The sequence below is a fragment of the Bidens hawaiensis genome, unplaced genomic scaffold (assembly GCF_021521415.1).
Source record: "Bidens hawaiensis isolate Kalapana, Puna unplaced genomic scaffold, B.hawaiensis_p1.1 tig00021536_1, whole genome shotgun sequence".
NCBI classification, from domain to species: Eukaryota; Viridiplantae; Streptophyta; class Magnoliopsida; order Asterales; family Asteraceae; genus Bidens; species Bidens hawaiensis.
Genome location: NW_027493355.1, coordinates 242114 through 254497, shown reverse-complemented (window position 1 = coordinate 254497; position 12384 = coordinate 242114). Strand labels below are relative to the sequence as shown.

Sequence of the window (12384 nt, the reverse complement as noted above, 5' to 3'; positions counted from 1 at the left end):
GGGCTAAAATAATGCCTCATCAAAGTATCGTTAGCACCCGATCGATCACGATCACGAGGTGGTGCTCTAACCCTCGGGAGTCGGGGTTGATGGGCTTGATTTTGCAAGAGATTTACCACGGCTGCGGTCAAAACTCCCCCTACATGAAGAAGCAAATCATCCTCTTCGGAGGAGTCGGAATCAGACGAGTACGACGACATTATTTTTAAAAAAAAAAATGGGACGATGGGTTGTTTGGAGATTGAAGTTGTGTTTGATATGGTAAAAATGGGTTGATTTAGGGGTATTATATAGGATTTTGTAAAGGTTTTTTTAAAAAAGTTTGAAAGAAATGGGTAATATATAGAAAGTGTTGTATAAAGAAATGGGTAAGTTTGGTGTTTTTTGAAGTTGTGTTAAAGTGTTGTATAAAATGGGTAATATATAGGAGTAGAAAATTTTTTTTTTTTTTAAAATTAAGAGCCAACGGCTCAATTTTATCTTTCAAACGGCTCTTTTCACCACTCCCCATGCCCCTCACGCTCAACCTGTCCCGCGAACCCCCTGGCGCCTGCCTCTTTTTCCGCGCTCGCGCCCCTCTCGCGCCCCTCTCGCTCCTCGGTGGTGTGGTGCTCGCGCCCCGGGGCGCGAGTGGCTGTCCTCTTGCGCCCTTTCTCACGCTCCACACCCCTCAGCCTAAATCCAACAACGTTTTAAACTCACTTCCCAACATTTTTCAAATTCAAATTTCTTACCTTAATATTTCCTACCTTAATATAAGTATATATATATAACATCCGACCTCTCATACCAACCAGTTACATTTTCTCAATAATGTCACAATCCAAAAATGTCAACAACAGTCAAAACCTGTCAGATGATAAAGAGATTTCGGAACCGAATAGAGTTAACAAGAGTTTAGATTCTAATGTGGATAAGGAGAATGTTGAGTCTAATATTCTTGTGTCGAAAGACTCGAAACAAGGGCCCGTGGTGAAGTCTCGGGTGAAGGATAGAGCGTGGAAGCCGTCTTCGTTGCAGCTTTGTATGCAGTTGAATGACCCGAACCCGATTTTTGGGGCGGGGTTTTATGAACCGGTTGATTCGGGCAAAAATAATTCTGGGAATATTTGGGATTATTCGGATTCGGAATCCGCTCCTGCTTCATCTTGGTCTACAATTCCTAATAGGTGTGTGTTAAGAACCATTATTATTATTATTATTATTATTATTATTATTACTATTATTATTATTATTATTATTATGTGTTAAGATCAAGAACAAATAACTGGAGTAATTATCCAGATAATATAGTACTTTTATAGTTATTCAACTAGAGTAATTTTTAATATTGTACAATATTGTTGGTATTGTTATTATTTTAGGGGTGCAAACGAGCTGAGCTTAAAAGTAAGCTCGTTTAATAAACGAGCATGAGCCCGAGCTTCACTTATCGAGCTCGAGCCGGCTCGCGAGCCTAAACGAGCAAGTCATTAATATAATATTTTAAAATATAAATTTAATAATTTACTAATTAGTAATATTATGAACATTATAAAAATAACTAAAGAATATATATTATTTTATACATAAAATTATAATTGAAAAAAATATATACAAAAATAATTAATAAATAGTAAACGAGCCGAGCTTGAAAGAGCTCCAAACAAACCGAGCTCCAGCCTAGTCGAGCTTGGGCTCGGCTCGGTTGCACCCTTAATTATTTAGTTCAAAAGTCTAGAATAATAATGTATTTTGAAAGGCCGAATATATTATAACTACAACGAAGAGAAACCAAAGAGGTGTAGAATAATGATTATTATTTGTATGTTTAGTAGGTTATATTTAATTGTACCACCCTGCAGCTATTATTATTATTATTATTATTCGAAACTTATTAATTCATTTCGAGAATAATAAATTAACTAATTGTATGTTTATTTTCAGGTCTTTGTTATGCAGACCGTTACCGGTGGATATTGGAAGATGTACTTGTATTATTGTTAAAGAAAAATCAGTTGATGGGTTAAATGGTGGGAGTGTTTACACACTCTATACCAATGTAAGCTTTAAGGTTCTAATGATTAAAATGATGTTACAAGTTGATGTTTTGTGACTAATTATTTATATTGCAGGAGGGTCAAGGAAGACAAAACAGGAAACTTGCTGTAGCTTATCACAGGCGTCACAACCGAAGATCCGAATTCATAATTGCGCAGAATACGAAAGGGATATTATGTTGTGCAGATGACAGTTTTGTAGGGAGTGTGACTGCCAATCTCATGGGTTCCAAATACCATATATGGGACCAGGTAACGTTTTCTCAACAATCGTTACTATGTGATTTTGACTCGTTTGATTATTATTATTTTGATTTAGGTTGTGTTTTATCTGATCAAATAAAAATTTTCACCTAAAGGGTGTTTATGAAAATTCGCTTAATTAGCGGGGTATTGGTGTGGGTCCAGTGAGTTACACGTTTAAAGATTATTATGCAACATTATTGTTTTTGTTATCTTTGTTGACACGTTATTTTATTTTGTTTAGGGAAGGCGACTTAATCCCGTGACCAAACAGTCCAAACTCTTAGCGATGGTTTCGTAAGTTCCATCTCTTTTCGCATTTCAATTTTCGGATGATCATAAATTCATAATTGAAACTTATATTTACTAATGTTTTTAAACCACTTTTTATTATATTATAGGTTTGTTCCTACAATAGCAACATGGACAGGAAGTTATAGGAGCATGAAGGCATGGCTTCCCAAACACCAATCTATGCAGTTGAAGAATACAGCTCAGGTAAATGGGCTTGTCGGGTCACGGGTATAACGGGCCAGGCCAGCCCAAATTTCTTTTTTGTCCAAAACTTAGGGGTGCAAACGAGCCGAACTTAATCAAGCTCGAGCTTAAAAGTATGCTCATTTAAACAACGAGCCTGAGCCCGAGCTTCACTTATCGAGCCCGTCATTAATATAATATTTTAAAATATAATTTAATAATTAGTAATATTTTGAAAAAATAAATAAAAATTACTAAATAATATATATTAATTTATACATAAAATTATATTGAAAAAAATATATACAAAAATAATTAAAAATATATAAAAAAATAATTAATAAATAGTAAACGGGCCGAGCTTGAAAGTCTACTCACGAGCTGAGCTCGAGCTTTGAAAATAGAGCTCCAAACGAGCCGAGCTCGAGCCTAGTCAAGCTTGGGCTCGGCTCGGTTGCACCCCTACCAAAACTTACTCTTTGTAGTGATTACAAAAAGTAATATGATCACATTTGTTTATAAATATGTTGTTTCAATGCAATTTTTTTATATACAAAATATGGCTCTAATGTTTATATGTTCAGGCACAACATATAAATGGGCTAGCTAAAGACTGGGAAGAGAGAATGGATAGAGTACATCAGCTGTATTCAAAAGTACCACACTACAACAATGTAAAGTTAACATTAATCTAAAGCTATATAATAATTTCAAGAAAAATTAATATTATCGGCTAAATACGCTGTTTTGCTTTAGATTACGAAGCAATACGAGTTGGATTTCAGAAACAGGGGAAAGGCAGGGCTTAAAATCCAGAGTTCGGTCAAGAATTTCCAGTTGACCATGGAGGTAAAGTCAACTTTCCTTTGAATATTAATAAAATTGTCGGGTTGGTGTGGTTAAATATAGTTAGGCTTGTAAACGAACCGAACGAACACAAACACTTAATCGAGCACATGTGTTTGGTTAAATATAGTTAGGCTTGTAAACGAACCGAACGAACACAAACACTTAATCGAGCACATGTGTTCGAGTTCGTGTTCGTTTATGTTCGTGTGTTTAACTTCTAAACCAACATAAATGAAATAACTGAACAAAAAAAAACAAAAATGAACATATATAAACAAATGTAAATGAACACAAACAAACGTAAACGAACATAAATGAACACAAATGAACAAATACTTCAAGATAATATTTAATTATTTGCTATTAATATGTAAACGAAGTAACGAACATAAATAAATATATCATAAATGAACGAACAAAACATGTGCTCATGTTCGTTCGTTTAATTAAGCGAGCGTAAATTATTTGTTCATGTTTGTTTGTTTATTAAATAATCGAACATAAACGAACTTCCTGTCGAACGGTTAACGATCAGTTCACTGAACGCTCGTTCATTTGCAGGCCTACATAAAGTTGCAAAACTTATGTTATAACAATAATTTTAGTTAACTCGTTCATAAGTAATTTGGTCGAAAATCGCCTCTAATATGTAGAATTGATGAAACTTAGCTTAGCATTAAGTTATATACAATATTGTTTTATTTTGTTCAGAAAGATGGAAGACAAACAATATTGCAACTTGGCAGAGTGGCTAAATCCAAATATGTGATGGACTACAGGTAACAAAACTGCAAGGTTATTTATAACTTAATCTTCAAATAATAATAAACCGCGTTTGGTTTTCAGATATCCGCTAACTGGTTATCAAGCCTTCAGCATATGTTTGGCATCTATCGACTCAAAGCTTTGCTGCACGATGTGACAAGCCGATCGCAAAGACATTTATGAACAAAATTTGAAATGAAAGTAATGTTTTTGCTTTTAATTACTTATCATTCCTTATGATGATGTATCTTTTAAAAAAAAAATGTTTTAGATGCAATTAACTATTTGCTGTGATATGCATTTATTTAATATCAAGTTGCATCTAATTTCTTGTTGTGACACTAGCAGCTAGCAGCTTAGCACTTGGTGTAGAACACATATTAAGAAAAGTCAAATAAAATTAGGCTATCCATTTGGCATCTATGAGGCTTTTACTAATAAATTGAGTACCATCTATATTTGGTTATTCCAACTGCTAGCTACTATTAAATGTAGCTTTGAAAAATAAAACTCAACACCAATAATATTCTGGTTTGACATTTTTGGAAGGTTTAGAACGTGTGTTGTGGGATAACTAGCAAGAAGAGCTGGTTATCATGTCACGTAGATAATGGGATTATAACTTAGCTAGCATGTTGTGAGTTAATTTGGTTTAACTGATTTAAAATAAAAAGAAGTAATATGTAAATATTACATATTAATGTAAATATTACATATTACTTAAAAGTAATATGTAAGATTACTTTCATTGTAAGTAATCTTTTTGACACTTTTTGTCACTTGAATATAAACATCTTTAAAATCGAACATCAACTATTTCAGTCCTCTCTCAGTGGAGATACATGTTCGATTATCACTTGGGCCAATTTGAATGACATCTGTGTGAAGGGAGGGATGGGGGGGGGGGGGGGGGAGTTTTTACGCATTCCATCCGGTTCCCGCACATCTGGGGGGTACGGTCTCAAGACGATCAAGAAGTCAAACTTGAACATAACCTCAAAATGATAGGTTTATCCATGAAATTATCTACCGTTAAAAATATATATTTTTGTCATATATGCATGTCAAACTTGTATATTTCAACTTAGCATTAAGCATTGTCTTTAGTTATAAACTTTTATACATGGCTTTACATACATTGTGAAATATAAAAAAAGAAGAAGAAAAAAACACATTTTTTTTTGAAAAATCACATAATAAATAAGGATTTTAAATGCATTAAACATCTTTATTGATATTCTTTTTTCTCGAAAAAAAGAAAAAGGAAATAAATATAAAAATAAATGAATGTCTATAGCATAAGTATATCTACAACCACTAACAACTCTTTAAAATAAATAACCAAACTCTAACCTAATAAAAAACTCACGTCATCTCATATCATGTCATATCATAACTGCTCAATTCATCACGGGTTTAATCTAACTCACACTGAAACATCGGCGCCGTTAAATCCGCAAAAATACTGTCTTCGCCTTCCGTATGACTATTCGACTCATGACAATCAAAATACGTCAGTATATCGTCTGGAAAGCTCCGCCGAGGCAAATCTGACTCCGGCGGCGGGGACGGCGAATCCGCCGTTTCCGCCGCCGAAGTCTGCTCAAGCATTTCCTTAAATTTCATTGACTTAAATAATAACCCGACGGCGGATGCGCCACGCGGCGGCGGGTGGCCGCTGGCGGTTGTTACGCCGGAACTTGAAGTTTCCGGCTGGTTGTTGTAACTGAAATTTAACTCTAGGTCTTGACTAGGGTTAAATATTGGGTTACCGTTAAAGTTTGTTTGGATGCCATCAGATACTGAACTGTTGTTGGAATCTGTTTCATTGGGTTTTGGTAAGTTGATGTAACGGCTGAGGTCAAAATTTGTAACGGCGTTAAGTCCTCTATACTCTATTGCTGCCAAGTCATATGCTGTTGCTGCTTCTTCTTGAGTAGCTAAATGACAATATGACAAAAGTTCAGGGGTGTATTCATAAAATTACATAATAAAATTTGACACTTTTTTTTTCAATTTAAGACTCGAGATCAACCGGTTAAAAGCTTGAGTTTAGCTGAGTTCAAACAAGCTTGAGCCAGCTTACAAGCCTTGACAAAAAATTAGTAAATACATATGTTTACAATAATTGATATTATGTGTAAAACTTTAATAAAAATCAAAATTAACTAAAAATAAGTAAATAATATAACTTAAATAATTAAAAATAAACAAGTTGAGCCTCAACGGAACTCGAGCTTGAAAAAATCCTAGACGAGCTGAGGCTCAGCTTATTATTTACTTATAAAAATAAGTAAATAATAAAGTAAACAATATAACAAAAATAATTAAAAATGAACAAGTTGAGCACTCGAGCAGAACTCGAGCTTGAAAAAATCCTAGACAAGCTGGGGCTCAAGTCGTTTACACGTCTAAATTTTATGCTTTGTAAATCAATTGAATAAGCACACATGTGAATTATTCATGTTCATACTTCTAGCTTTAACCGAAGAAACGAACAAATAGGAACAGTTAAACGAACTAATTTTCTTGTTCATATTTGTTTGTTAAAAAATGAGTGCCTGTTCGTTCATTAATTTTCTAAACGAGCATAGATAAAAGATTATAAACGAACGTAAATAAGCAAACCTAAATGAAGAAAATAAACATGTTCTTTTTTATGTGTTCATTAGTAGATTACACAAAGTTTGATTCTAAGGTTTAGTTGAATAAACATAATTTTAATTGAATATGTAAACATACATAAACAAACTTTCTAAGAATTCAAATGAATAAACAAGACACGTATTTATGTTCGTCCGCTTAATTAACTGAATAAAAATGTTCATGTTTGTTCATTTATCAAGCATTCGATTCGTTTACGGGGGCCTAACATTTACTTTGAATTAAAGTCAAAATAATAAAATTATTACGTGCATGAAATATTTGGTAGGAGGTTGGGACCATGGTCCATGAAGTTAACAAATTGACGTCAAAAACCTGCTTTAAATTTTCATAACGTCACTAGATAGCAGTTGAAGGTTGGTAATCTATTATACCAACTACATCTTCATTTATTTTTTTATAACTTTCCAATTTATTATTTACTACTAATAAACAAATTTTTTATTCAAACCAATCAATTTTTCAGAAAATAAGTTCAGTTGCGGCCCCAAGAGAAGCAATTGGGCGCCCGGTCAGGACACGTTTTTTCCGGACACAAAACTATAAAAAGAATTCCAATATTACATATTTTAATATACCTGAACACTTAATAAGTGTATTGTTATAATAAACTCATTCTAATAATATGATTTTGCTAATTATTATGTAAACTGATATACCTTTAATCATCTTTAAAAAAAGTTAGTTTACATTATCTAGTTTATTAAGACTAAAGAGATAAATTTTTTGGCTCGATCGGGACACGTAAATTCTCAGAGTCTCCAAAAATATATTATAATAGGGTAATTGTTTATCAATAAGTCCAATACTTTTGAATGGGATGTTTAGAGTTTGATAACAAATAAAAAAAGTCTTATAAGTTATGTCACACATTTAAAATAATATAATTTTGGGTTTTGTAATTTTCATTTGTAGGTAAGCAACTTTTGATTTTGATGGGATAAAATAACAAGATGTAAAATAAGAATTTACCGTATGTTCCAAGATAAAGATATTTATTGCCAAACACCCTTCCAATACGAGCCTCCCACCTACCATTATGATGGTGCCTACACATTAAATATCAACAATAAAAAACTTATAATTATATATCATATATACCACAACACTATCGTTATCGACCTCCCAAAAATCAATGGACAATAATAAAATACCTTGCTACACCTCTGTATTTTGAAACTCCTCGTGAAAAACCGCTACTTTTTCTATCATAACATTAATAATAATTAGATAGGAAAACAAAAAAAACAATAATTTACGTAAAAAAACGTTTACAGATATTCCCAACTTAAAAAATGTTTACAGACAGTCTCAAATAGCAATCCCATACGTATTTTCAACGTTATCAAAAAGTTAACGGGGTTAGTTTTCAGTTACTATAAGATTGCTGGAGAAAAATACGTTCAAAATCGCGACCGTCTATTTTTATGTATCCACTTTATATTTTTCAGAACATATTTAAACTTGAGACCTCTGATCTAAAAGTCATGTGCCTCTACCAAATAGGTTGGTCCCACGTTGGCAATTTCATGACGACTTTATATTAAAGAAGATAAGGTTAGTGGTTATGTACATTAGCATCTACCTTATACTAATGAATAATGTGAAAATGTTTTGAAAAATAAAAATTCTAGACAAAAATTTTGTGTCGACATGGACAATGACTTATGAATATACCTAAAATAATTGACATGTGTGTGACTTGTACGAAATAAAGAAACATTACAAACTATTAAACAACAAAATGGTTGATTTTAACATATTGCGTTGATTAGTTTACCTTCGTAGTGATCCAATATACTCCTCCTTCGACAAACTCTCCATTTCTTGAAGCTCGTCTTTGTACGTTCCTAGCTGCGATATAATGGAACATAAATATAAAAAAACTACTAATCCGTGTTTATAAAAATAAATAACTAGGAGTTTAAATTATAGAAAAAAAATGGTAAATAGAATGAAAATTAAAAAAAAAATAAAAAATAATTACAGGAAAATTGAGGGTGGTATCTTGTCCCCAATACTTCAATGCTGCCAAGTCATATGCATGTGCTGCGGCCTTTTCATCGTCGTAAGCCCCTAAATATCATCATTTTGGATAAGTTCAAATTTTGTATTTTTGAACATCATTTTGAATTCAAACAAGTTTTCCCACTTTTTATTATATTATTATAGTTTAATATGACTCACGAAATTTGGATATACATCCGGATATTGATGACATATTGACATGGATGTTGAGTATAAAAATTATCCGAACCATCTAAACCATCTAAACCGAGCTAAATCATAAATCAGCCGGTTCAGTTTTAGGGTTTGGTTTACGGTTTGATACCAATAAGTAAGGGAAACTGAACCGGCTGATATATTTAACAGACAATTTTTCTTTAACTTACATGGGTTTAAGAAAAAAAATGGCTTTTTTAACGAATAGGAATCTTAACACTTATAATAATTAACTTTAAGTAATTTTAATTATAATCAGAATAGATTATTAATTTAATCGATTTAATGGTACTAACTTTTTTACATTTTCTCCCTACACTATAAAACATTTTGTCTTTTTATGACATATGCAAACCGCTAAACCGAACCATTTTGAGCGGCTTGACCAGTCCAGTGGACCTAGTCAACCCAGTGGTTCAGTTTAGGTTCTCAAAAACCATAATTATCGGTTTAAGCCAATAAGCTTACCTAAATATACTGTATGCATCAGCAAATCACCACCATTTCCATGAACCAGCAATCATAAACAAAAACTAAATCAGTAATTAAACAAAACCGAATCAAACAAGTGAAAATAAATCATGATTTAACGACGAAAAACCTTGTCGTCCTTTTTTATTCTGCGACTGATTCCAACAATTCTTATCCCACAAATGAGCTTCATATCTACCCGTCCATCTATGCCTTCACATTCAATAAACTCAAATCAATTAAAAAACTAAAAAGTAGTGTTTACAACTTTACATCGGTACAGAATGCAAATTGGCAACAAGCCGCTCTACTAGCCCTTTATGGATCAACTTTGCTAATCAAAATGGGGTTGCAGAGCAGCTTGTTATTGTCCGTTTACCTGCCAGTTCATTGTAATCGTTTGAGTTTAAATAAATTATTTAAAAAACAGTGTTTACATCAATACAAAATGCAAATTAGCAATAAGCGGCTCTGCTAGCCCTTTTTGTATCAGTTTTGTTATTCAAAAAAGAAGTTGCGACACAACTTGTTGTCAATTTACATACCACTTCATTGTAATCGTTTTGAGTTTAAATAAATTATTTAAAAAGCAGTGTTTATATCGATACATAATGCAAATTGACAACAAGCTGCTCTGCTAGCCCTTTTGGATCGTTTACCTGCCACTCCATTGTAATTGTTTTGAGTTTAAAGAAAATATTTAAAAAGCAGCGCTTACATCGATAAATAATGCAAATTAGCAACAAGCTGCTCCGCTAGCCTCTTTGTAAATCATCTTTGTTATTCAAATAGAGGTTGCAGCCAGCTTGTTGTTGTCCGTATACCACTTCATAGTGATCGTTTTGTTTTGAGTTTAAAGAAATTATTTTATATTTCCTAGAAGGAAAAAAAAAACTAACTCGTAGATCGTGAGGTCATAACATTAAAAAGACGTACCTGGTTACGCCTCTATAAACTGAGCTACGTTGTGGGGGCGAATCTCTTTGAACCGTTTTACGCGTTCTCTTCGCTTTACCAATAACCGGTTTGGTCGGTTTCGTTGCGGTTGATGATACATTCTTCTTCTGTGAGACCCTCGCCATTCAAATCAAACTTTAAAAGATAGTTTTTTCAGACACGAGAGAAAAACAAACAGACTGGCTCTCAGCGTCCAATAAGAATGGACAATTGTTGAAACATATAAAGCAATCAATAGATGTGAGAGAAATAATAATAATAATAATAATATTAAAATGGACTCAGTGGGAGCCGGCAAATGGAGTAATGGTACTTGTAATTACTGTTTTAAACTTTACCGTGAATGTGTGTGAGAGTATTTGTGTGGGGGTGGGTGAGAGGAGAAAAGAAGGCCGTCTATGAGCGGCTGGGAGTGAAATTGTATTAAGTTTTTGTGATGTGTTTTGGGGTTTGTGGTGTTCTCATGTCATTTGGAATTGATGGTGATATCATAGAGCTGGTTTTGGGGTTTAGTAGGTGGTTTAACTGTTTATAGAGCCCTAATTTTTATAGATTTGTTTGTTGTTTAGGCCCAAATTAAATCTAATGGTGGACTTTGGGGTTTGGGGATCCACCCCTAAAAGTTAAGCTTTTTTAAAACTTTTTATTTTTTTATGTGATTATGAAAATTATAGATTAAAGAATTATAGTTTACAGAACCAAATTTCTCTTGTTAAAAGAATATGGTATTAATGTTTAAATAAAGTTACTTTCAGTTTTTTCTAGATTAACTAAATATTAATATTGTTCTGTTTTTATAAAAGATATATATATATATATTAATGTTTAAAACTAAGTTACATGAATTAAACATTTATGAAAACAGTTATTATCAATTGGCTTTTATTTTCTCTCTTCATAGTTACCTTCCACTTGACATTAAACTAAAAAATAAATAATAGACTATGAACAAATTCTATATCTGTTTCCTTTAAATCATTTAGTTTTAATATTGAGAAAAACAAAACTACAATGAAATACAGTTTAAAATTTTAGTGGTGCTTAAAGTTGAAAAGAAGTTATTATAATTGAAGAAACGTGGATCGACTCACTGGTAGACGATCTACTTTCCTCGGGTGTGATTATGCTATCCCACCGATGGTTCTCTGGAATCTGGGTTCTTCCACCTACAAAATGAACAGCACCGTAAACTTACCCCTCAGAAAGGGACAGAGGGGTCCTCTTTGGGGTAACCCTCCGGTGTGAGAATAAGAGTTTGTAGGAGAAGATAATAATATGAGAGTAAGGAAATTGGAGTGTATTGCTTAATATAGCTGAATACTGTGTAATTGGGTGTCCTCCTCCTTGTGGAGTTGATGTGGTATTTATAGTGCTAGGGTTTCCAATGATTGGGCTTAGACCCAATTAGGGCCTTGTTGGCCTCCTCCAATTGCTTTGCGCCACGTGTCCTTGGGACACCTGGTGCTTTTTCATTGGTTATAATCACGTGGTAGCACATGAGTTTTGCTGAGTTGTCCACCTTTCATTGGCAGCTGTCAACATCAGCATATTCTTATTCCTTAAAAAGATACCTTTTGGAAGGTTGTCTGAAGTGCACAATCAAGGTTGCCCTAATCCTGATTTGGATAAGGACGAGGTTAATTATGTGCATGTGTGATATGCGCCTATCCTGAGGATGCGCGAGGTCTTCTCTTTA

The 12384-nt window shown here is 33.2% G+C and overlaps 2 protein-coding genes across 2 annotated transcripts; one reads left to right on the top strand and one right to left on the bottom strand.

The window, feature by feature from the left end:
- The first annotated feature begins 813 nt into the window (after window positions 1–813).
- On the top strand, window positions 814–4618 carry LOC143563842 (tubby-like protein 8). Its single transcript, XM_077051297.1, has 9 exons — window positions 814–1169; window positions 1927–2041; window positions 2115–2291; window positions 2527–2579; window positions 2684–2780; window positions 3344–3433; window positions 3516–3608; window positions 4320–4387; window positions 4455–4618. Exons 1-9 carry the CDS (start codon window positions 814–816, stop codon window positions 4528–4530), a joined length of 1125 nt encoding a protein of 374 aa, XP_076907412.1. The 3' UTR covers window positions 4531–4618.
- A 1171-nt stretch (window positions 4619–5789) lies between these two features.
- Window positions 5790–11260, bottom strand: LOC143563834 (AP2-like ethylene-responsive transcription factor At1g16060). Its single transcript, XM_077051292.1, has 8 exons — window positions 10668–11260; window positions 9862–9944; window positions 9729–9737; window positions 9025–9113; window positions 8818–8891; window positions 8192–8242; window positions 8010–8086; window positions 5790–6313 (listed from the first exon to the last, which is right to left on the bottom strand). Exons 1-8 carry the CDS (start codon window positions 10811–10813, stop codon window positions 5790–5792), a joined length of 1053 nt encoding a protein of 350 aa, XP_076907407.1. The 5' UTR covers window positions 10814–11260.
- Window positions 11261–12384: the final 1124 nt, after the last annotated feature.

Excerpts from the sequence above, each read along its gene's own strand:
- LOC143563834 (XM_077051292.1), bottom strand. The coding sequence starts at position 10,813 with ATGGCGAGGGTCTCACAGAAGAAGAATGTATCATCAACCGCAACGAAA. Across the intron at positions 8,892-9,024 it reads ATACCACCCTCAATTTTCCT|CTAGGAACGTACAAAGACGA; the intron begins GTAATTATTTTT and ends ATTATATCGCAG. Across the intron at positions 8,243-8,817 it reads TATATTGGATCACTACGAAG|AAAAAGTAGCGGTTTTTCAC; the intron begins GTAAACTAATCA and ends ATGTTATGATAG.
- LOC143563842 (XM_077051297.1), top strand. The coding sequence starts at position 814 with ATGTCACAATCCAAAAATGTCAACAACAGTCAAAACCTGTCAGATGAT. Across the intron at positions 1,170-1,926 it reads TGGTCTACAATTCCTAATAG|GTCTTTGTTATGCAGACCGT; the intron begins GTGTGTGTTAAG and ends GTTTATTTTCAG. Across the intron at positions 3,609-4,319 it reads ATTTCCAGTTGACCATGGAG|AAAGATGGAAGACAAACAAT; the intron begins GTAAAGTCAACT and ends TATTTTGTTCAG.